This window comes from Temnothorax nylanderi, unplaced genomic scaffold (assembly GCF_030848795.1).
Source record: "Temnothorax nylanderi isolate EJ_2023f unplaced genomic scaffold, tnyl_v1.0 TNYL_tig0041_pilon, whole genome shotgun sequence".
NCBI classification, from domain to species: Eukaryota; Metazoa; Arthropoda; class Insecta; order Hymenoptera; family Formicidae; genus Temnothorax; species Temnothorax nylanderi.
Window position 1 is genome coordinate 967,584 of NW_027249103.1, and position 25,746 is coordinate 993,329.

A 25,746-nucleotide genomic window follows, 5' to 3' on the forward strand; every position below is an offset into this window, starting at 1 on the left:
TTTCGCGTTTGTCCTAATCAATGTCAGCCGTTTGTGTACTAATGCAATCGTAACTTCTATGCACCATCAATCTCGTCTCTTTATCTCTTACGGCCATGTTTATTCACAATTTGGCTTTGCTAAGCGAATCAATTAATCACTAATTAATTTAAACTTAAATTCATGTCATCACCGACGGACTGGACAGTACGTGGCATGAATCCCTCGGTCGACTTTGAGAGGCTCTAAATCCAGGTTGGCTGATTAAAGGGTCGACCTTCTCAGGAATAACTGTTTTCTGTATCGGTGATAATTCGGTACTTATTCGAAATCGGCAGGTTTGGCAGCATGGTTTTTTTACGCACGTGCTCATGATATTCCTGACAAGGTTGTCGAGACATTCGTCTCTTCGTCTTTCAATCTTTGTGCAGCTGTGGCTCTCATCATCATTGATTGATGTCTTACTAATGAATCTCGCTCTTTCCATTTCGTCGCGCTCTCTCACTATGGGAATCAGTGACCCGCTTGCCCTCCCAGTAATGTCCAAGCGACAAAGACTAATCAGGTTCCACGACTAGGTCGAACGCAGTTAAGGGACGCCGATAGGCGCAAGATAAGCACCACCATAGCACCTAGAACAGATCCTACGATCGGTAGGACGGTCTCGAGGTACGATGCGAACTTTCGAAGCCGCCAGAAACCCCGGACGAAAGACAGGCCTACGGTGAACGCGACCACGAGGCCCAGAAGACCGCCGGTCACCGACTACGATTATTACGAGGACGAGGCGCCGATCATCATCGACAAGTCCCTCCTCAACAGTAAACTCTTTCTCACGAGCAAGGGTACTGTACGTTGCCTGGACCAGGGCAATTTCCCGCATCCGTACTCGTGCAAGAAATTCATTAGCTGCGCCCGTATGGTGAACGGCCAGGTGATTGGAACCGAGTACACCTGTCCCGACAAACTGTCCTTCGACCCAGTCGGCGGTATCTGCAATTGGTCCGCCGGTCTCGGTTGTAAGGACTGATCGAGGCTTCGCTTTAATCACTCGACAGTCTATATGTGAGAAAGCTATCTTAGGCCCGATTGCACCAATGTCTCCTTTGATTCGGTAAATGTACTTCTTTTGTCTCTATTACGCGAGACTACAATTCGGAAAAAAAAAACAGCAAGTCGTTAAATTAAGCTTGATCCGTTGGTGCGATCGAACCTCGACTTTATTTCTTGTACCTGTTCAGGCAGTATAAAGACTATAGAGTTGAACGCGCTAACTTTATATTTACTCCACGTTTACATAGAATATATAATTCCGTTAATTACATTTAAATGGCACACTTCTTTTATTTATTTCCGTCACATGTGGGATATCTTCGAGAAAATATGTGGCTGTCGAGTGGTTAAGATTATCATTGCGACGTTTCGGAAGACGAATTTTCGGATACGGCGAATTGCTCGGGTTAAAATTAAGAGAGAGGAGTTCCTGATCTTGCAGAATAAATTTCTATAAAAATTCTATCTTAATTCGCCCTCTTTTCACGCACAGCAGTCCAAAATGTAATTTACTTTAGGCTCGAACTTTACTATTGTTGTAAGATGATGAACGAGAGCATTCTACGAAAATCATTGTAATATTGCAATACAGGACTATAATGACAATACTAGGAAATAAGCGTAAAATAACTGAATTATTCGTACGGCGAGACTTGAATTGATGTTAAATAAGACGACCACAATTCCGTTCCTTCTTCTCATTAAAAAAAAATTGTTTTCCTCCTTTGCAGCTAGAAGTATTGCAATAATACATATGAAATAGAATCTTTCATTTTAATGACTTTCGTCTAAAATTTTCTCTTAGATTTCTTTCCATCTTTGTAAAACTTTAGTGACCTTTGAGGAAACTGACTCTACAGTTTCCTCAAAAGGCAAACTGAGTCTACAGTTGTTGACTACGAAGCGGGCTATTTTCGGGCAATTATTCCGATGAAAACGTATTTCGTCTACTTATTGTACGAACGTGCAATAGCCATATAATCAAGCGAAAACGCAGAGCGGTGATATTATCGTTAAAGTCTCTTTATGTAAATATTAATAGTGTTATAAGTAGCGTGTAAGATAAGCGTATACTTTTCGCGTGGCATACTGGCGGGCGTAAATTTTCGCGATTAAGTTATCCCTCTTTACGTAAAGTACGTCCACCCGATGAAGAAATATACGGTAAACCTTACTCGATTCTCATCGGTGCGTCGAGTACATCGGATTTGTATGTATCGAAGAATTTTTGTACTTGAAATAAAAGCCATTTAACCGCACACACGCACGTGTCTATTGTACATTTCCTTAAAAAAAATTGGTCGTAATAAAGATAATATTAAGGCACCATTATTTTAAATAAAGCGAACTATTTTGCATCAACCTATTAAGGAAAATTCTTAGATGAGTACGAATATCACGACACGTTTTATCGAAATAGGCCAGTCAAATTAGACATTTGAGCTCGGAAGTGAAGCGGTAGCAATGAAACCTAAAGGCTTGTTGGGGGGATGTAGAAGAACTTATTTCTGAGTTTTCGGGTTAATCGGACCGATGGGTTTTTAAGGGGGGGAGGGGGAATGAAAAATTTCGTTTTTTCGCAATAACTCGGCGAATTTTGACCGTACATGATTGACTAACCCCTCATTTTGTAGCTCTTTTAAAGCCCTACAATTCATTTCGTGAAGACCCTAACTTAAAATCAAGATTTGTCGAGTTCTAGCCGGTGAAAGTGGGAAAAAATGTATTTTGTCGCGGTTTTTTTGCGTTTATCTCGTTTCCATTAATAGATAGAAATATGCCGCCACTGACAAAGTTGTAGGGCTTGAAGAGACCTACAAAATGAGGGGTCAGTCGTTCAGATTCGTTAAAAATTGAGCCCAGGAAAGCCTCTGGAAGTCGCGCTTTTAACGCGTGGCCGATCGTCGCCGGCGGCGGCGCGCGGCGGCGCGTGTCGAGTCGAGTCGTCGAGTGCTCGGGACTCGGCGCGTATTTCGCTTATCTCTCTTTTCTGATAAATTCGATCGAAATATGACCAGTATGAAACTTGTACAGGATGAAAATACCTACCATTAAATTCGCCGAGTTATTGCGAAAAAACGAAATTTTTCATTCCCCCTCCCCCCCTTAAAAACCCATCGGCCCGATTAACCCGAAAACTCAGAAATAAGTTCTTCTACATCCCCCCAACAACCCTAAAAAGGTTTCACTGCTACCGCTTCACTTCCGAGCAAAAGCCTTTTTTTTGTCTAATTTGACTGGACTAAAAGTAAAAAATAAAAAGAGGAACTCTATGATGCGATATGGATACTGCCACATCGAGGGTAGAAGAGAGAAGAGTAGACCAAATAGGATTTGCTCTTTCGGGGACACCCGCAAAATGAGCAAGACTCGAAACGTCAACTTAATTTGTTCTACAAAGTAATTGAAAATCGAGAGTGTCACACGACCGAGTACGATGACAGCCCCGGCGAGACTCTCCATTATTTATTAAAGGATGATTTATTGACAAGAATCGATTTCTCTTCTTCTATAGACTATCGATTTCTCCCAAGTCCAGCTGATCTTATACGGAGAGGCACAAACAAAACGAAACTTCATACTCGGACGCAACAGTATATACTTATTTTTCAAAGATTTTTCTTTATTTTCCCCGATATTCTTGCGTTTCACAATGTTATTTGTTATTAATCTAGTTTAGGAAGATGAAATGGGCAAAACAAGTATACAGTAGTAGCTGATAAATGTAATGCACCGCGAGACGATCGTGTTTCAGCGAGGTTTCCGTCGAACTGTCGCAATTTCATAAATATTGTTTCATGAAATAATAATTAATTACAATTGTACGTGTATGCTATATATAAATGAGAATGTATTCGTTTGCATAACAATATTTGACAATTGTTCAGTAACGAGGTATTCGGAGACGTCAACTTTTCGAACATTCGGAGACGTCACTTTCGAATATTCGTTTACGGATATCGCGATGCGTCGGATATGTGTATATATATATTTTTTTTTCCAAAGTATACGCTTTTTTGGCATTACGTATGTTTTCCTCACGTGTGTGTGTACGTATACATGTGAAAAAGTGCGTGTGTGTATCGTTTATTTGCGTGTATACTGTTCCAGCAGTTAATTTTCTGCTTTTCGCGTTTTCTCGTATTATTACTCGTCTCTCCGTGTGCCCAATATAGTATATAGTATACTCTGAGAGAAAAAGAAGAAATAAAAAGAAATGAGAAATTAAGTAAACTCTCAAAAAAGAAAAAAAAACGCGTTAAGACGGATATGGAAAAGCGCGTTAAAGCCGCAAAAAGCGAAACGAAAAGAAAGAAAGAAAGAAACTTACAGTATACTTTCGCCGATAGAAGTAATTGCATTTCACACACACGAGCATTTTTATCGAGAGATTGACTTTTCACAAGAATTCGAACAATAATGATGACTTTGACGTCACTTTTGATAGATAAGGCTCGTATTAAAAAATGTGATACGAGAAATGGTAGCTGCGATTTAGAGATTTACATGGTGGACTCTATATTACAATTAGCGCCTTATCGCCCTTCGCGGATATTTATAAAAATAAATACTTTAAGAAAAGTATTCCGTTCACTACCGTAAAATAGATATATATATATTTATCTATATATGGAGCGATATAATAAATAATTATTAAAGTCAAATAAATAAATAATTTGCTTCGTTCAGCATATGCGTTTCGCGTATCTTTAATATACGATTTACAAAGTATATAAGGCGACGGCTTGTTGTTTAAGGATTCGTAGTGCCGCGCTTATAAAAAAAATATAGACATTATTCGATTTCGAGCATACGTTTTCTGGATACTTAGCGAGAAGGTCGATTTATATATCGTTAAGACTCGCAAAAATTAATTATTATTACCCTCCTGAGTTTTTAGTACCTTGGCGGTTTCTCTTTTATTTTGATGTTTGTGCGAACATTGATCTATGGCTTTACAGAGTGTGCACCCGATACGCGATATAGAATTTGGCAATCTTGAAAGAGGCACGTTTATGTTATCGACGAACATAATACGATTATAAAATATAATAAAGATACAATAAATTCTGTCCAATCCAAATTCATTATTAAATTCGTGTCACACTACAATGGCAAAAATCGTAAGTCTAAAAATATATGTATATGTCGCAGGAATTTCGTGTAATTCGTTTTTTCGTAAAATCCTTAGGGAATCCACAAAAAACCGTGATATTGTGGAATGAATATAAATTATAAATAAAATATAAATATAAAATTATATATATATATATATAAATTACTAAAAATTTCAATTCACAATTTCACTAACAGAGCCCACGATTTTGCAAAATCATTAAAATCTCTTAGTAAAATTGTGTAATTTTTATTCATTCCACAATATCCTTTTTTTTTGTAAATTTCCTAGGGATTTTGCAAAAAAAATTACACGAATTACACGAAATCTCTGCGACATATATCTCTTTCGCCGTATAATCATATACAAAACTAGGATATGGAACTTTAGAACAAATATCCCGATATATATATGTAGAGAAAATATAGTATATAAATAGTACTAGTAGTACTATTCTAGTAATAATTCGGAGAGCCTCTAGTATCAATGCACTCACTAACTACATATATTTAATTACGTGAGCTTCTTTTTACCATAATTGCCAGACTTAAATATGGCTTCAGATGCAATACATTTCCATTCAAAAAGAGGAATTGTAGAAGATCTTATCTATCATTGGCACTTATATTTTCAAAAAGAAAAAAATAAAATTTAAATTGTCTCGTTCCAGCTTAGGCTACATGAAAAAAATAGAAGAATAAGCATGTAGCAAAACGTTCTTAGAAGAGTACATTAATTTCGAATTTCGCGTTTACACTTAGGTTTCCTATCTTTTTAACGAAAGGTATCCAAATATTCGTATTTCATACTCATTATTGTCGTGTTAACAGACTTATATAAAAGCTACGTAATCTTCTTTCGTACGTATATTTGATATGTAATTTCCATTCGTGTGGAAGAGATATTCTTAGTTAATACCTATTTTGACACACTTAGATCCCTTTGCGTTAAAATGACATAGCCTGCTTTCTTACTAGCCCCGGACAGTTCCAACAACCTCGAGTATATATGCGCACGTACAATTATTAGTATTTAACGTAATGACCGATATTATTGTACGTATTGTACTCTCTCACACTGTGTTCCGATTTCGTAAAACGTATCGCCACATGAAAATACGTTGATGCGTTAGCGTACTAAAATAGTAGGAGAAATTTTTAGGCATTGTTCACCTGTCAATTGTCGAATATCTGATCTGTTTGTTTTTTCATGTTTTTTTTCGATATCATTCCGTATCGAATAATATCGATTTTTACATTATTACGTTCATCTACAGATCAGATTCGCCATATAGAGCCGTCGAGAAGGAGCGGTAGTCCAATGCTCCAGGCACAGCGCTCGGTCCTTTGTACGGAGGCATTCGCTGGATGCAGTATTCTGCCTGATCCGGTGGTAATTCTCTCCTCAATTCGTCTGGCAAGATGTAAGGCTGAAAGACAAGAATTTACGACTTAGATCGAACGACAACGAGACTTTCGTCGTTGCGGATTAATCACGAAATATCAAATATTTTTACCTTGTCGCCAGCAAGAATGCGGAAACTGTCAATGACCTGTTCTGCCGTGTCAGTATCGGTGGACTCGCGCGTCATAAAGTCAAGGAAGGCATCAAAGTGCACATAGCCCGAATTGTTGGGATCGACGATGGCCAGGATTCGTTGGAAGTCGATGTCGCCTTGCCTGTCCTTTCCGATAGAGTATCCCAGAGACACGAGACAGGATTTAAACTCGTCCGGTGCCAATCTGCCTGTCCTATTCTTGTCAAAGTGGTTGAAACTGCTGCGGAATTCATTCAGCTGCTCCTGAGTAATGCCCTAAAACAGAAATGCATTTACGTTTGTTTTTAAAAGGATCATAAGCGAAATCAAGAATGTTTAATAATTACATAGAACTTCAAACATAAGCTCATTTATTTATTTAAATATTAGCGTATTCTCGATTAATTTTTTAAAAAATGTATAACAGTTTTGAATTTTATAAAGACTTTTTAAAGTCTTTAAATGGAAGACTTGATGCTACATATCAATTTTCAATAAAAAAGATTATTAAAAATGACTGGCTAAATCATGAACTGGATAAATTTACGTTTAATATATAAAGAATATCATATAGAAAATATCTTCAAAGATTGAAGCAGTTTCACCACTTTTAAAACAGTTTTTAACAGTTTAAGAAATAAGTTTTTATATTAATAAGAAATATGAATAAAACTAATATTTTCGTCATCTAAAATATCTGTAGAAAGTTCTAAAAGAAACTTGGCAATGTAAACGTAGGAAGTTCCCATATTGAAGTTTTCATATTGACGTTTCTGGTCTTCATGCCTGCGTTTTTTGCTTAGCGGATTCTTATTTATCAGTAAACATGATATCTTATATTAAAAACTGATGCTAAAAACTACATCGTTCTTCTTCTTCTAAATAATCGAGATATAAATATTGCATCGCATATTTTTTTCACATAACCTCATCGTCTATTATAGAATCCTCGAGCTCCTTTAATAAGGAATCAGCCTCCTCTTCTTTTGACTCTTGCTCTTCTTTTGGTTCTTCCTCTTCTTTCTTTCGCTTTTTTCCATTTTCCATTTGTTTCAACATTTTCCGCAATTGCTTTTTGCTAATACAAGTGCTTTCGCCTTATAACCGACGATCACAATTATCAATAGTTTTCATTTGTTTCATGTTACCAAACTATTTCTTCAACTAACGATAAAATTTTGTTAAATATATAAGTTTATATTTTACGTTTCTGCATAAACAAGCAATTATATCCTTTACATTCCTGATTCTTTAAAAATTTATATAAATGTTCTTTTCAAATATATCGGTACTTAAGGTAATGAGGTTGGTAATAACCGTCTATGTATAAAAAAAAACGTTAATTCCCTCTCACTGCCTACCTTGCCTTAACATTCCTCTGGAATGACGTAGATATGACTATTTGAGTAATTTAGAAATACCTTGGAATCTCTGGTGAGAATTTGATTTTCGACTTCGTTAACGTTGCGATTGATCGAGGTCAGAAGCTGTTCCCAACCGACACGCAGCGTCTCCATAGTATACTGAGTGTAGCGGTTCTCGAAGATCATGCCTTCCTGAACCGCTTGGTGGATCTTCTCCAATTCCTCAAGATGAGCCTTGTATTGATATACTGCCTGTTCGTATTCCTTCAGACGATGTAACTGATCCTCGAGAGTTCCCTGAAATATAAATGCAACGTTCAAAATTCCGTGAAATATATAAACGATAGATAACTCTCTATGTAAAATTAATTCACCTGAAGGCCGAGACCAATCGCAGTGACAGCGTCCAACTGACGTTCTATCCATGGTCCGACAACATTGGCTTTCTCGGCGAACTGTCGTCTAAGCAGTTCATTATCTATTTTCACAATTCAGGAAATATCTTTCAAATGCACATTTAACCATTGAAAAACTTTTCCTTAAGTCCGTAATAAAAATTTCTATTCAACATGAAATTTACCATTATGAGTCAGTAAATATCAAAAGAAAGTTAAATAATCGATATCATAAAGCAAGGATACTTTGTTGTTTGCGAAGTTCAGCAGCCAGGGTACCGTCACGTTGAGGGACTAATTGTCTAACATCACTCCATTTCTTAGTAAGGTCCTAAGAAGATAATATTGATTAATTTAAGGTGAATCTCTGTATCATAAATATATTCAACAATTTATCCTTCGACATACCATTGCAGTGAGAGCGGTGTAAGGATTCTCTAGGCCGCCAGGAATCTGATATTGTTTAACTATGGATTCGACTTCGCGCACCAATCCCACAATTGAATTGTACTCCTTATCTGCTTCGCCCAGAGTAGCCTTGAACGCAGCGTGCGCGTCCATCAGACCTTGGATCTCCTCCATCGTGTGGACGATAAACATGTCCACTAGATCTTCTCTGGTTCCATCCAACCAATTGTTGAATGGCTGAAAATCACGCGACGTCAGACGTTACACTTGGGTAAAAAAAAAGGAGCCGACAATTTTGCAAATATAGTCAAGTGCTCACAGCAGCGCGCTTGGCAAACTCCAGATGTAAAACGTCTATCTTCTCCAGGATTTTCTCGGCTTCGTCGAGAGCTTGACGTCTACGTTGGGTGAGTGTACCCAAGCGATCCCATTGATCGCAAATGCGTTGGCATCTGGCGTTCACAGATGCGCTGTCATGATACTCAAGAGTGCTGTAACAATAGAACACGAACGTTACAACGATTAAGACAATCGTCCGAGACAGATTTCAAGTTATAAAATTACTTGAGTTCTTGAGCGATAGCCGCGATCTGTTCTACGCGATCTTGATGAGCCGCGAGATCTGACTCAAAGGCCTCGTGCTTTTTCTTTAAGGCCTTGAGATCGTTTAGTTTACATTGTCGGAAGTGTTGAGACGTGAGCATCTCTTCTTTGCCGGCGGTCCAATCTTCGTGAGCATCTGCCTTGTGCTTGAATTTTTGCGCCAGATGTTCCAGTCGCTCCAGACGCATCATCTCAGACAATAACCAGTCCTCGAACGTCTTCTCGGCTAATTCCAAATCTAAAAATAATTTTTGACATATTGTTATTTTACCCGAAAATATATAGGAAGATATATAAAGGGACTTTGAAAAAAAAAAAACTCACTTCTCCACGCTTTATTTATGTCGGACACCATTTTTCCTTCCGTGGGCATGTACGCCGGCCTATTGCTCAGCCTCAGCTTCGTCTGAAGAGTATTGAAATTCGTCTCCAGCTTGGCTTTCTGTTCGACACGCGGCGGCTTATGCTTGCGCCGATACGTCCTGTATTCCTCCAATTTCTTTTGACAACCAGCGAGGGAATTGTCGGTCTGCCGATTCGCGAGCCATGGTAGCGTTCGTCGTATCCATTCGAGCAAATCGGAAGCCAAGCGCTCGTATTCCTCCATGAGACGCTCGTTCTCTTGGTTCACCTTCAGTACCTTGCAGATTCTGTTGGCCGCTGTCTCTGCCTACAATAAGAAAGTGCGCATTTCTCCCCTTACAAAGAATTCTTGGATTGTGTTTGTATATTTGAAACATATGTAGTTTACTTCCATTGAGCAAGACACATGCAATCGTGAAAATAGCCATCTAGAAATGTAAATAAGAAACTTGAGATATATTAAATGTCTGAACTTTTTGCTCCGCGAGTTAATAACATATTTCAATGCGCATACAAATAGTCAACGCGTTTGTTACAGGTTAATTTGAATTGCAAAACACACACCTTTTGAGCACCGCTAAAACAGTGGTAGTATGAGGAAACATAGGTCATCACGGCCCTCTCATCAGGCATTGCCGTATTTCGCATATCTAGAAAAACACATTCGAAGAAACTCAAACCATGCGTTGTTAGCGTAAGAATTTGCCGTTAAAAATGTAATTAATTTTAACAGTAAACAAATCCGGCAAGGAGCGGAATGTCATTAGTAATTCTCACAATATAATTCTCACATTATGCTGGCAAAAATAATATAACATTGTCATCGTATCTTTTAATTATAATTAAAAAGTATTACGGAACACAGTGCGTAGTTTGTTTCGGTCCTCTGGTGAAGTAATTAAATTAAGACAACAGCAAGGTAATCGATTAGCAGGTTCAAACGTCATTAACGGTTAGCATACAATTCCTTTAATTATAGTTCGCGTTAACGAAGGATAGAACAGGTCGTTTTTACGACGGGGCAGGAACGAGGGAGCAACACGCATTTTTCTTTGACGCTGACCTGCTGGGCACCTTGGAACGCGTGGTAGTAGCAGGACACATACGTCATGATAGCTCGCTCATCCGGCTTGGGAGTGTTGATCAAATCTATATGATATCAAGGGAACATATAAACATTAAGTGTTTATACATGTCATGTTGTCACTCAAAAAAATCCAATCGTAGTTCCATCCTATACAGCGAAAATTGAAAGGCAAATATCTAATCTCGGCGATTCGATACAATCGTTTCCTCGATCCTATCAAATAGAGTGACGAACGTGTGTCCCATATTCCTAAGATGTATGTCCCTCTATTACAAGTACCTGAACGTTTTTAATTTAACGTTTAATTTGATACTTACCATCGGGATCTAACATGCGAGGAATGTCGAGATACTTTTCAGCGACATCAAAGGCAGTGTTCAAGTTCTCCAGCGGGTTATCCTTGCTGAGTTTGTTGTAGTCGATCAAGTCGGGCCGATGACGATGGATAAGAGCGCAGAACGCGAGACCATCCTTGAAGGACAGGTGGAAGTTTTGAACGTTGACGTTCTTGTACGGTGCCGTCTTGCGTTGGCACCAAAGCAATAGTCCCTCCTTCGCAGTCATCTCCTCCACGGAGATATCCTGGATCGCGAATCTCAAGATAATGGTCCATATCATTCCCAAAGTCATCTTTAGATTGCCGTCAACGATTTCTGTCAAAAAGTTATCGACACTTGAGGAGCGTACAAGATAATATAAATTATATTAATTCTGCAATTATTTTTACATTATTAAAATATAAAAGTGTGATGTGATCACTAAAAATCTAATAAACTTTTATTTTTATAAGATATACTATCAGTGCGTGAAAAAGAAATATTTTACACGATTTAGCACACTACACTTTTACGCAACGATTATGTAAAGAATTTCAAGAGAGAAAAACGTACCTTCCGCGCCAATTGAAACCAGCTTGACGCCCTTACTGGCGATATAATCAAGGGCCTTGTTAACGTTGGCAATCTTGTGGAACCTCATCTTGCCTCTGTCGGGCCTTGGAAGGGTTTCCCCTGAGATCACCTCAAGCAGCAACATCAGTTTCAACCCATTCCTGAAATCGTCTTCGATCGATTCGATGGCAGTGCCTGCTTTGCGTAGATGCGAGTTGCACCAAGCTGTGAATGTCTGAGGACATAAAAAAAGGAACCAATTAATTTGCGTTCGATAATCATAAATTGGTGCTGAGCAAGTCGAGGGTTGATGTACAATTAACCCTCGCCGCCTATCTGCTTTAGAATTTCATGTAACTCACATGTGGTCGTTTTTGACCCCACCTTATTATTACTCATTTTTTACAGATTTTTAATATATAAACATTTTTGTTGAAATCAAAAATAACAGAAAGTATAAATATTGCTATGAAAATAACTACTCGGAATCATTATCCTCGGTAAAACAGAAAATACCGCCATTTTTAAGCGCGTGAGGTAAAAAAGATCCCAGGTGGGTGGCGAGGGTTAACAGACAGAAATAATATAGATAATAGCGAGACGATCGAGAGAAGGGCTGTTCGACCGAAACGGTGTACCTAATTTTTTACACGAACAATGTGCCATGAAGAAATAAATCATTTACAACAGGGGATTGAGTTTCTCCGCTATACTGCTTAGTGTATATTTTAGTAGCGACCCCGATCCCTCCCGCTATATATATCTTCTGTCCTGGTTCTTAAGCCACGCTTTCTATCGTTCTCCGCAATGATTTTCGGATAAACTTTCGATATTTTTCTGCGATTGTGAGACAAGTGCACGCTCTTGTTAAAAAGCCGTTTTTACGCGCAATGTCTCTTGCTGCTTTTTGAAATACAGCAACAGCAGATCAGGAACCCCGGAGCCCCCGGAGGCAAATCTTGCAGCACAGTTTCCGAATTAAAAAGCTAATTGTTTACATTGTGTTAGATTAAAATCTCCGTAATCATCGTCGCGCGACAAATCGATCTCCAACGTCAGCTTCCGTGGTATAATCTCCGTTCTTTTTCGGCGCGGTGAAATCGCGACGATTTTCGCGATGTGAAAAATCGCATGATGTAAATTACGTCGACGTTACGATCGAGGCGTGTCCAAGGAGGCGAGCGGAGATAAATCCTGGAGGGGGCCGAGCGCGAGTTCGCGGGATGTTTATTCGAAAATCGCGGAGTGAAGCGCGGCATTCGATCGGGATCGATAAAAAAAAGGTGCCAGTTGCCGACGATCGAAATTTTCGAGTTGGAAAAATATTGCGTGAAATTCAATACGGGCGGCGTGAAGCCGACGACGGGCCAATTTTGGACATGAGCCACCCTCCTAACGTCTCTCTCTCTGCACGCGCGCTCTAAGATCTATTTGTAAAACATTGACTCCTCCCGCGCCCGAGTATTAAAGCATTTCCGACGGCATTTCCGAATTCGCCCCCGTTATTTAATAATTTAACTGTCGACGTAATTCTCATTACGTCACCGCTCATGCACGTCGTCGGTCGTCGGGCGAGAAAAACGAAGACGTATGTTTGCGGTTGCGGTCTACGATCCGCCTATGCGAGGCATTCGCAATTGAAACACTCTCGTGCTTTCGTTCGGCAAATAAATAATATCGCGCTACAAAGCGTTGAATAATTAAGGCTCTAATCTGTCGATAAAATGTATCGCGCGATACATTTGCACGAATTCGTAATTTAATACTCTGTCGCTGAAAAAAGTCTTCCGTGCACGCGCGAATGATGTGCTGTATCGATGGAAAATACAGCCAGACGCACAGCTCACGGATAAGGGACGTCCTCGAGGATGAAGAAATGCGATAGCCCGATATATTTGCTGATAACACATTATTTCTATTTCTGACCGTTTATGCGTTACGTGGTAACACGACCACTCGTTTTCCGTGGGCCTACGCCGACGAGTGCGCACGGCCGTTTTCGAAGACGATTTACACAACGGACGGCAAATAATATCCTCCCCCGAGATTTACGCCACGCAATCTTACGAGTCGAAAAGAAATTCTGGTCGAGAGAGAAAATTTCCAACGTCCAACCGGTCGCGTTGCGTACGAAAAAGAAGTGTACATTACTTTGTAAATAAAGAGCTATTTTTAGAAAAGAGTCGACATTTATTTCCTTCATTCAATTGCAAAGTGACTGAAAACGCAAGCCAGCTTGTTTATTTTACATTTGAAGTTTCTCGTTCATAATCCTGTAGTGCGATGCTGATTACAATATTATAATAGTTTGGAAAGCAATACTGGATTTGTAATAATTGTGTTTAATTTCTTTTAATCAAAATTGCAAAAGAAAATTATCTTTATAAACGATAAACTCTCGCCTCTTTATTCAGTGCCACATGTCGTTTGAGAAGCTTGCGCTTCATCGTGATTATTTTTCATAAATGTAACATTTATCGTTACATTGACGGGCCCATTATTTTCAGAACGATTCGATCATGCTATAGCGTCATACTCCGATTAACGCGATTGATATATTATACGTAAAGTATGAAGAGAAACGATCGCTTTAGAAGTGTTGTGCGCTAATGTGCGCGCATGTAAGACTTTTATAAGATGTATCTAGTCACTTAAGTTGCCGTCTCTTCTATCTGCTTCTCGTATTATCGTCTATCCAAGATAATACTATCTTACTATCGTCAAAAGCTCTGGCGCGCTCATCTCCGTATATATATATTACGATAACATCGTTGGTGTCGGTGGCACCATTACAAATTTTGTTCCTCCGTGAGTCATCGTCATCTCTCTACAAACCTTAATGTGTATGACACACGCTAGTACATTAAAGATAATATAAACACTATCGTTATTCTGGACGCGCGTCTCGCGTTATTTCGGCGCACGATTTTCGAGGATTATCTCGATCGGCAAAATTTAGCGCGACAAACATATTCAACTAGATACATAATATTTAAATATATTTATTAAGGACGTAATTAATATATGCCTCCACATGTAACATATACTAGTTAGTAATTTCTGCTTAATTTCTGCTCCAAATATATTCGTCGTGGAATTTTCATCGATAAGAAAAAAAAAGGAAAAAAAGAAAAGAAAACTTTTCGTTACGTACTGTATTGAATATAATTATAATTTTTTTTAAATTTTCCAACACTTATTTTCCTCATTAGCGCAACTTTGTCATCATTATTCACATTAACATGTATGTGTGTGTGTCGACTATGAGTAAATACATTTATTATACAAAAATAGCCTAAACGCCCTTCTCTACGCAATTCACGTAATCAAAATCTTCGCGTATAATTTTTTACGCGCTACTCTATTTCTACTCCGAAAATTTGACAATAGTCTACGTTTGTCTGTGCCCCTCCTGTCATCCTTATCGGATCGTTTCGTGCCTTATCGAAATATATGCGCGTGCACATATATAGTGTAACCTTCGATAAAGTGCAACATCGTTTAAGGTTTAAGTTTAAAGCGAAAACGTCGCCGTCGCTTGCATTTGCAAAATGTTTGTTCTAGGTTTGTCCTATCGCCGCTTATTTTCTATCTTCTGCAGACAGGAATGTATGCTTCTATCATGTTGCATTAAATTTGGCAACGGAACAGTTTAATTACGGATCAGTCTGCAAATGTAATCTTTCTCATGAGAATGTCAACGTGTCTCAACGAGTTTCTCAAAGCTCTTCTCCGAGCCGTTAATTTATATCTAACGAGGAGTAATTTGATAATCTCTGTTAATTATACAATATACATATATGCAAATTGCATTTAAATTATATTTAGATTGCACAGAAAGGATTTCTCAAAGTGCTGACGTCTCAAGTACGTCTCGAATTAATTCGCCCTTAGGAATATATTACTTCAATAAGTCTTCGACGAGGCATATACTATTTATATCAAAATATTCGACGTTTATTAAATTTTTTTATTTATTATACATAAAGTTATAACAATAGATAACTTTCCCAACTTCATCACGCATTGTTCTTGGAGAATTCTCATTTCTAAGATATTATCAACGTTCATTAATAAACGTCAATTCACTGATAAACGTCATTGACAATTTTCCAATAGGCTTTGTGCAGATAGATCCGAATCACCATTCTCTCGAGAAGATACATCGTTGCCGCTATCGTGCCTAACGGGTCATTGATAAGAGTACGCGTCTTGGCACGAGGGTGAAAAATTCAACGGGGAGCTTGAATCGCGGAACACGTGGGCGGGAGATGCAGTCTGTAATTATTACTACGACCTTTCGAATGGGGCCAATATCTAGCCAATATCTAAAATAGTTAATCGTGGGTGTAAAGCGAAATGTCTGCATGATGAATCCGCGTTTGGCGCACGCAGCTGCGTGCAGCCGAAGAACCATCCTCGCCCAAGAAAAATAATCGCGACTTTCCACGCTCTATTATTTCCGCCGTTGTCCGCGTTGCTTTGCATTTATTCGCGCGAGCTGTATCTTCTTCTACCGCATAACATTTCTATTTTCAACGTTTCCCTCGATATTTCACAATCAGAGAGGCCTGCCGATTCTGTATTTTTTTTCGCAGCATAAACAAATATTGGCATTTTTGCGGTCGGGCGAGATCTTAAGTGCGTCTTCTAATAATAAATTTTATATCACGACGATTATTATTAGTCTTGTAAAGTAATTTTTTATGCCAAAGTTGGAAATGTAATTTCACATATTATTAAATTGATAATTAATTTAAGTACAGATACCAATGCCAAAAAGCATCTTATACATCTATAAAGAATTTATCGCGAAAAATATCGCCCCAGCCAGAATTTGAATTTGATTCCTTGCATATTTCTTTCGGAAGAGAATAAAGAGAATAAAGAGAATAAAACAGAATAAATGCGATCATTTCTATTCAATTGCAAACCAATTTGCGTATATTATCTATACGCAAATCGGTTGAATAGAATTCAATCCGTATATATTGAATTCTTCCTAAAACGTAAAGTGTGAACCGATTTTATCGAAATATATTATTCAAGTTATTCGAACGGCAAATTGGTAATCTCGCGTTAGTCTCTTATACGATTGTTAGCTGCATCGAGGTTCGATCTTTAGTTAGATTATCCCCGATCTTCCATTCATGATCGTCGCATGATCGTGTTTAATAATGAATAATTCGCGGTTAAGAGAAACTTCCGAAGTTTCTCCCGGAAATTCCAAGTATATAATAGGTACAATATTCAAATCAAATCAAATCAAGATGCAATCGAGTATAAAAGGAAAATTATAGTAATAAAGTAATACACTAATAAAACTAAAAAAGTAAAAGTAAGGAACACACAGTAAATAAGTACGAGGAATCAAGAGATCGCAAGTAGCTCGCGCGCATTTATTTTGTTTTTAATCGATTATAAATATCTCTCTCTCTCTCTCTCTCTCTCTCTCTCTCTCTATTCTTTATTAAATATGGAGCCCTTCATTGTACCTATATATCCTTCGAGAATACATCCTGCCTTTCCCGCAATTGTCCCGTCTTATTATTATCTCGTGTATCAGCAATGTTTCATTACATCTTTTATTTTTGCTCTGTTACGTTTCGATCCATATCATCGCATGACAATGGTCTTAGTCAAAATATGGCATGCGTTGGCCGTCCGGTTCCAATTTGAGATTTGGCGCGCGGCCGAGTCCCCCAAAGGTTAACGATCCTGCCGCGGTGTGCGGAAAGAAATCGATCGAACGCGGAACGGAACCGTCGCCGTCGCCGGTCGCCGATCGCCGCGGTGGCTCACGACCGGCGACGGCTCGGCTTTCACTTATCCGCGATCATAACGCGGATTACACGTTATCGGACCCCGTCGTCGTCGTCCGCGTAGGCGCCTTAAATTCTTCGGCGACGATGCGGTCTGCCAAATTGGCGCTCACCGTCGAATTCAAGTACGCGAAAAGGAAGAGCAAGCCGCATAAGTATATCTGAGAATCGGCAACATCGACGAAACGAAAGTGACTCTTTTAAACGCGAAGTATCGTCGACAAATCGATTGACATTTAATCAACATTCGACATTTCGTTTCAATTTTAACATTGCATGTCGCGAACGTAGCGTCATACTTAAAGTATCCCGCGAAAATTAAAAAATATAAGCATAACATTGCATTTTTTACTTAAAAAAAATATCAATCATAAATATATCTGTATAGAGGAGTTATGGATTAAAAGTTAGCCAAAGTCATATGCTCTAACAATAGTAACAATCGTAATTTATCTTATAATTTTAGAAAAGCCAGAATTAAGAAAAGCGTGATTAATATTAAAAACTATAATCGCCAACTATATATATGTACCGCATTTTTCCAAGTACTAGAAACGGTAGCAATTATATAGCTTGTAATATTACTTATATTTTATTAATTTATATATACATATATATATATATATTAATTATACATGAATGACACATTGTTGGTATCACGCGGGAAAACGAAGGATTAAATCGAGTCTCCCCGGCAATTTATCACCGGTGCATTTATCGTTCGCACGGATGAAGCGCCGGCGCGGCGCGATATTTCCCTCGAAATCTGAAGTCCGATCGGAGGATGTGGACCCCGACTATAATCGACGACATACGACTACACGCGTTATCTATTTATACGGTCTATTTATACGTAAGACGTATCAGAGACGCGTCGCGCGAACCGCCGCCGCCGCCGCGGCCGCGAGAGTATCGCCGACGAGAGAGGTGCGCAAAGTATCCGCGATGCTATTGACCAGAGCAGAGCATCCGAAATCATCGCGTGCGACCAACATCCCGAGACGAATTTCACCGTCGATATTTAACACACACACTGATTGTCAGAATTAAGCAACTCCGTTCCCAACGTCGATTTTTATATCAATACCTTATTTTAATATGCTACTTTAAGTATATATCTATAATTTTTTACATCAAAACTCACATATTTTTATTTCCCCCTCCGAAAAATAGAATCAGCGAATAGCCAGCGTCCATCTATTAATCGCCAACGTGTTAATAAAAAAGAGGTTGTTTAAAGAAAGGGGTGGAAGAGATAGTAAAATGAGATAAGAACTTGTAATGACATACACAATTTATGCCCGTAAAACAAACAACAACTACTGTATATAAATTGCCTATTCAGATTGTCTACTGAATTTTTTAAACACTTCTAGATGCCAACGTAAAAATAATGCTATTGTTAATAGTACGTAAATAGTATAAATAAAAATAAATTAATTAAAGTATATACGAATATTATTATGAAATGTTACTAACAATAAGTTAATATCTCACTCCGGCGGTCGTTAGAAAGTTAATTTATTGACCGGTAATTTTTTTCGTCAGCCGACATTTACACTTAATCGGACAAATGAACGTATATAGCGAGAAAGATGACGCACTCGCGCGGAAGATAATTTATAATTGCCAAAGATGCACTTCGGCGCAAGCCGTTAGTGCCCGTTATTCGGGTTAACCGTTCGAATTTACCTGGTGAAGATACTGATTGCCGCGCTACGGACGACGGCACGGAATTAGTCTTAAAGCGATAACGAAAGATGAGTGTACATCGATACAGCGGAATTAATTGGCAGTTTCTAATTACACGGTATGCGTGAGATAACTCCGTCTGCGCGAGTAATCGTACGATCGGGATAATTGCGACGGAGTGGAAAATTAGCAGTCTTATTGAGCTAATATTAATTTTATTAAGGAAAACATCGCGCGACACTTGACTATTATTCTGAGCGATATCCCATTTTTCAAAGTACAGTTAGAAAAGGCGAGGAGTGTATACAAAGGAATCCACAAGTGGAAATATCTAACTTCATTGTCAGTTTAGAAGAAAATTTGTCGCAAGATGTACGAATTTAAAAAGAGGTTTGATGACGTTGGAATGCGATAACAAAAAACGAAAGAGACCTGTAAACTTAAATAAAAGAGAGGCATATAAAATTTATAAAAAAAAAAAAAAACAGAAGAAAGGCCCATAATTCTAACTATTTCGTTATCTATTGTAATCAGTAATGATAAGCGCTAAGATGTCACGATAAGTCTGTAAAGAGAAACTTTAATGAATTTCGATGTGTTGCGTCGAAATATTGCGTAGTTGAACGTGTCGTATAGAAAGACGACCTTCGCAAACTGAGACAATTGCTCATGAAAAGATTTATGCTCTCGAAATTGGCTAAGATGTCAAATGTGCACGTGATGAACAATCAAACCCAAGGAGAATACTAACGACCGGGGTATATGTAAGAAATAGCAGCATGCTTGATCGATCAAGCGAACCACATATTAATAACAAACGAAATCATGACGACAGATGGTTGACATGTTTTATCTACGAGCTGATTCGACGAGCAATAACAAGAAATATTTACGCTATAAAGTAATCATGAGGGTAATAAACACCTGTTGCCAATATAAGTGGATGATCCAGAACCACCAGACGCTCTTTTATCCACAATCATTAAACAAAAAGTTGAAAACAGTTTAATATTTCATATCAAATATTAAATATCATTCAGCAATCGAATGTTTCGAATAAAATATAATAATGTAATTTTAAATTAAATATAATTTAATTTAAAATATTTTATTGAATTTAATGTTAAAAGACACTTATAGAAAGAAAATTATTACATATTATTATTATTATTATTAATAAATAAATATCATTATTGTAATAATATTATTAATAAAAATGTCATTTGTCTGTAGAACCTTATTATTATTAACAATATTATTAATATATCCAAAGTTCTCTACAGATAAATGACATTTTATTCGTCTTTATTTTAGAATGACAGCTAATTATTTAATTAGAAAAAGAGCGCGAAGAGTCTGGACAATTTTGTCCATTTCAGATGTAGGACGATTTTCAGAATCAAGGGCACGAAGGGACCCCAGAGCAGGGCACGCAACGAGTACTAACATTCGAATACTCCGAATAGATCTTCAAGATCGCGCTGCCTGAAAGCTCGGCGAGCAGCTGTTTCCGCGACCCATTTAAACGTCGTCCGTGGAAGAAAAAAATTCCTATCGCAGGAATGTTTCGTGCGCGGCCGGCGCGCTCGGAGCTCCGGCCGGCGCGGCGATGCGACGACGTGACGACCGATGATTTTACGAGAAATTCCCCTGTACAGTTAATCGGCCGGCGCGTGTCGTACAGTCGTACAACGTCCGCTTCCTCCTACGTGTTAGCGCATTTAACCGGTACTGTTAATTGGCACGCCCTGTCGTACTCTATCAATTCCAGACGAGTACCAGCCAGACCTAGACGAGTGTAACTCGAATACCACGGTAGCGAGTTTCTCGATTTTCTCACGTCGCGTAGAAATATATACATATATATACCTAAGTAAACGTACAGATGTTCGTGATAAGGTGGGAACGCGCTCCCCCCCCCCCTTAAATTCTTGTAGTACCTACGTTCTTTGGATCTTACGAAACTCTCGTAGCAAACTATCGTCCGTAATGTGTGATTTCATTTTAAATATATTAAATAGCACCGCAATTAAAAATTGCAATAAAACCGTAACAAGGAGTAACACGTTTTTCGATGTAAATAAGGAATAGAATAAAATAAATAAAATATGTTAAATATGTAGAATGTACTATTCTAGTATTTATTTCTAACGACATGCTCTCCGATCAGTTTTAATTAATAATAATGAATGCATAATCAATAAACTTGTCATGTCAAGAGTTATCTGGAAGTGTTATCGCTTACGTGTAGATAAAAAGACCAATTACTTGTATTTGATTTATTTGCGCACCCGTATGAATGATATTTCATGTTTCTCACAAACGAGGGAGAAAGCCTAGAAAATCAAATTCGTGTAAGTGAGTTTAAGTTTTTTTACAATTTATTGATCATAGACAGCTTCTTGTAAAAAAAAACTCTGAAAGAAATGAGAGAACAAAATAAAAAATTGAAGAATATGACTGTTGCTTTTGTGCCTCTCGTACTTCCTTCCGCTCCGAGTTCGCGGAATCGCATTGCTGTCATAAACGTTATTCGAAACGGAGCAACTTCGCGCGAGCTTTCCCGCGAAGCGTGAATAATAAACGTTCGATACGTTCCGCGCGGTTCGACGAACGGAATGAATTTTCGCGGCGACGGTGAGCCTCGGTAAATGCGGGTTTTCGGGCCGCGCGCGTTTCCGGAACGGAGCACGCGGATCTCTAAAATTAGAGGCGTTACGAAAAATGTTCGCTGGTCGGCGCGGCGCTGCGCGGCTCGATCTTTCCTGGACGCGTTACGCTTTATTGGGGGTATGTGTAACCATTATCAGTAACGGCTTATCTAATACCTGACTTGACGTCGCGTCGTCGCTCAACGCGACCCGGCGCGTCGGACTGGAAGGAAAAAAAGAGATAACGAGGAGGAGGGGGGGGGGGAGGAGGAAAGGCTTCGTCAATGCGAAGGGGAACGGCTACGAGTCATCGTGAAAATCACGGGCGTGACTCATTGCGCTCTTGATTATTTTTGTCATAAAGTCTGAAAATACAATCCGAAGGGCTGCGGCCGATATATGCGCGAAGAGGCGGGGGCTCCGGGAAAGCCTTGAGCTCCTGCCAAAAATGAAGAAAACACTTGCAAACGCATACTCGAGGATGCTCCAATTTATCAGTATCTAATAGCTACGTCGAATGTATGAAATGAAATTTTGTAAGCGAGAAAAAAGAGATTAAAAAAAAGAGACGTTTACGCGAATAACTTTGCTCGAAGTTCGATTAGATGAATCGTATTTCCGCTATTTTCCTATTATCTGACAAAGATAATTCCTTCCGAACACTTCCTATTAGGATAATGTTAACAACAAAGCGTGTAGGTATCACTTGAACAGATTTTTAATTCTATTACCTTTTTGAAAATAATTTCTTAAACGCAAGAAGCGTCAAATGCAAGAGAAATGTAATCTTATAAAATGGATTTATAAAAACGAACTGTTATCACATTACCGATACTCGAATTACTTTTCGATTCATTCAGTGTTCCCTCCCTTCCCATCTTTGATAAGATTATGATAATCTAAAGGAATTGATAATCGAGATCGAGCTCGATTCTCTGCGCAAGTGACTTTTGGCAAATGAACACGATATTACCTACTGACTCTTGTTCCTATCGTTCAATTCTTTAGCTACATTTTCTACGCCCGAACTCTTTTTTTCTTTTTCACTCTCCAGGGCGTGTCGTAAACGCAAAGAGAAAGACCCGGCATATGCTGTGTATACTCTTGGTGCATGCATGTTGGACTCCGAGAGAGATACTTGGTCCTTTTCTGTTCTTTACAATAGGCAGCTGCGACCCGCGTCAGATAAAAAAAGAAAACGATTTAATGTTTTCTCTCTCACCCTCTCTCCCTCTTTCTCCCTGGAACAGGTGTATACACACGCATATACCGGGTCTCTGCGTATCTACGGCCAGCATGGGCTCGCTTTAAATGCGATGAGGTACAGCTGAGGAAAACAAATCAAAGATACTTTCTTCGAGGCCACTTTAACTGTTACTTTTCTTAATTGGGGAGCTTAATAGGTCTCGATTTTTGCGAGGATCAATCATCTCGGTCTCCTCCTACGAGTTAAAGTGTGAAAAAACGAAGGACGTTACGTTCGACGAAATTCGTTCGTGTAAACTCGAAGGCGGGATCGCGAGGATTATTCTTCGCGCAAACCGACGAGTTACTCGTACGATAAAAATATGTGAAACGCGGAAAGAAATATAACGTGAAACGCGGAAAGGCGCGAGACGGAAGGATTTACTGACGGCTGTGCACGATCGGTGGCCGGTCTGATTTGTGGAAAACAAGACGAGCCCGTCCGGCTAGACTCGAAAGAACTGTCTGTCTCAAGTCTCAAAGCGAAGGAAGGAGGGGAAAGAGAGAGAGAAAAAAGGGAGGAAAAAAAGGGAAAAAATCTCAACTATGATAACACCCGCTCACCTTTTTCTGCTGCTTCTCCCAGGCGGGGTCCAAGAGACCCTCCCTCTCCCATTCCTCCTCCGGTGCCATGTATCCGTCCCCGTAGGCCTCCATGTCGTTCATCCTGCCCGCTCCGTGTGTGCGTGTCTCACGTTCCTTCAAACGCCAAAAGCTTGATGTCACACGACTTTGTTACAACGCTCGGCCCGTTACAACGGGAGAAAGATTCAGCGGCAGGACGGAGACAAAGCGAGAGAGAGAGAGAGAGAGGGTGACAGAGAGAAAGAGAAGGGAAAAAAAATGGGAGAGAACCCCGGCGAGAGAGAGCCGCAAACGCTTCTCTCCTCGAAGCGGCCGAGAGAAACGCTCGATCGAAGATCGATATGCGTGTACCTCCTCGGCGTACGTACGTCTCGTTCGTCGCGGTGACAGCGTCGCGTGTACCGAGGAGGGGAAAGGGGTTCGAGATTTAAAAAAACAAGGGGGGGGAGAGAGAAGGGAAAAACGGCGAAAGCAAGGGGGGAACGAGAGCGGTGGCTAAGGGACGGAGGTGAATATGAGGGGGGGAATTACGAGCGGAAGATTAGACGAGGGTAGACCAGTAGAGGGAGAGGGAGAGAGAGAGAGAAAGAGAAAGAGAGAAAGAGAAAGAAAAGTGCAGCGAGACCCCGACGTGAAAAACGTACCCGCTAAGCCCAGAAAACGTTCGGTTTCGTGTCGTTCTTTCCCTCGCGCTGACCCCTCTGCCACGAGTCTGACATATACGATTTGCCTCGCCGGCGCACGATTCCCCCTCCCCCAGCCCTTCGCCCACCCTTCCCCGCAGCGCCCTCCGCCGTAGGGGGACGAGAGCGAGAGGGTCTCATTCGCTCTCCTCGCGGCTTCTCGCCGGGGGAGGGGAGGCAAGACCCCTCCCATTCCGACACCCTTCTAAATTCTCTTCTCATTCCTCCCTTCCCACCGCGCGATCTTTGTGTCAAGTGAATGCTCGACAATGCAAAAATAGCTCCGTTTTACGATAGCATTTGTTTTGGTCTAGCGGAGAAACGTGCGCCGTGGCGGGCACTGTCATAAGTGTCATTAACGAGACAGTTTGTGACAGTTCGCGATCGCGTCCCGTCAAACGTGAGGGGGTTTCGCCTCGTATTTGACGTACCCCGCGTCGTTACGTCGCTCGCGTAACGCGTGCGCCACCCCGAGAGAGTAGGGGTGGCAGCTGGCGCACGCGAGTGACGCGAAACAACGCGAATCTCATCGCGGATCTCGCCGGGGCCGGGGCGACACAGACCGGGTCTCCGGGTCTCGCTGGCCCGACCCGAAAACTAACCTCCGTCCTTCTCCCTCACGCGCGCGCGCGTACACACGCACGCACGCCGATCCGCAGCTCTCGCTCGCGAGGACGCAGGGGCGACGAAAATAGCGTCGGAGACGGACGTCGAGGCACCTCATTCACCCACACGCACGACTAAAATAGGACCAACGCGCAAACCCGCGCGTAATTACCGAGTAGACCGGAGCGACGCCATTCCCGTGCGAGATCCGCGGAATCGCCGCCAACGGCACGGAGCATCGCGTGATGTAGAAGGGAGACGTGCGCGCATACGAATTACAATAACTACAATAATTAAGTGTGAAACAAACCTAAGTTTCTCTTACGACTTAATTGTTCTTTTTCGAAGAACAGACGGTTTGTTAATTAGATCGTCGGCTGGCGTCACGATGACAAAATTGAAAATACTATAATTACAAATTAATTTACCTACAGTCGCAAACAAATACACTCACAATCGCGAACAAATTACAGTATAAATATCCTTTTTAACCAATTATCTAATATTAATTACATTAAAAAGTTATGAAAAAAACATGATATGACACAGCTATTCGAAAACTACTGAGAACTTCTCGTAGGATGCGAGGCCAATAATCTAGTTCCAGAAAAGCGAAAGGTGATTGGCCACCGCGCCGATTTCCAATTCAGAGTTTATCTTCTTCCT

The 25,746-nt window shown here is 39.9% G+C and overlaps 2 protein-coding genes across 7 annotated transcripts in view; one reads left to right on the forward strand and one right to left on the reverse strand.

The window, feature by feature from the left end:
• The window catches only part of LOC139771580 (uncharacterized), a 37,175-nt gene extending 35,388 nt beyond the window's left edge, over positions 1-1,787 (forward strand). The window contains exon 20 of the mRNA XM_071704457.1: positions 558-1,787. Coding sequence (XP_071560558.1) covers positions 558-1,009 — 452 coding nt within the window. The 3' untranslated portion in view covers positions 1,010-1,787. The remainder of the gene's footprint in view (positions 1-557) is intronic.
• Positions 1,788-3,634: 1,847 nt separating this feature from the next.
• Actn (alpha actinin) lies at positions 3,635-25,303 on the reverse strand. 6 transcript variants are annotated; one of them, XM_071704443.1, is made up of 15 exons: positions 25,077-25,303; positions 23,771-23,905; positions 11,797-12,031; positions 11,224-11,559; positions 10,879-10,968; positions 10,384-10,469; positions 9,781-10,126; positions 9,418-9,694; positions 9,173-9,344; positions 8,854-9,090; positions 8,692-8,776; positions 8,425-8,528; positions 8,108-8,347; positions 6,666-6,962; positions 3,635-6,578 (listed from the first exon to the last, which is right to left on the reverse strand). In XM_071704443.1, exons 2-15 carry the CDS (start codon positions 23,870-23,872, stop codon positions 6,420-6,422), a joined length of 2,766 nt encoding a protein of 921 aa, XP_071560544.1. In that variant the 5' UTR covers positions 23,873-23,905; positions 25,077-25,303; the 3' UTR covers positions 3,635-6,419. The 6 variants fall into 6 exon arrangements, with proteins under 6 accessions (XP_071560544.1, XP_071560542.1, XP_071560539.1 ...); XM_071704441.1 differs by lacking the exon at positions 10,879-10,968 and having other exon boundaries at positions 25,077-25,302; XM_071704438.1 differs by lacking the exon at positions 10,384-10,469 and having other exon boundaries at positions 10,883-10,968; positions 25,077-25,302.
• Positions 25,304-25,746: the final 443 nt, after the last annotated feature.

Bases quoted from the DNA above. Each gene is read 5' to 3' on its own strand.
- Actn (XM_071704443.1), bottom strand. From the start codon at position 23,872: ATGAACGACATGGAGGCCTACGGGGACGGATACATGGCACCGGAGGAG. The intron at 9,091-9,172 runs GTGAGCACTTGA...CGTGATTTTCAG, and splicing joins AGTTTGCCAAGCGCGCTGCT to CCATTCAACAATTGGTTGGA. The intron at 6,579-6,665 runs GTAAAAATATTT...CTTGTCTTTCAG, and splicing joins GCATTCTTGCTGGCGACAAG to CCTTACATCTTGCCAGACGA.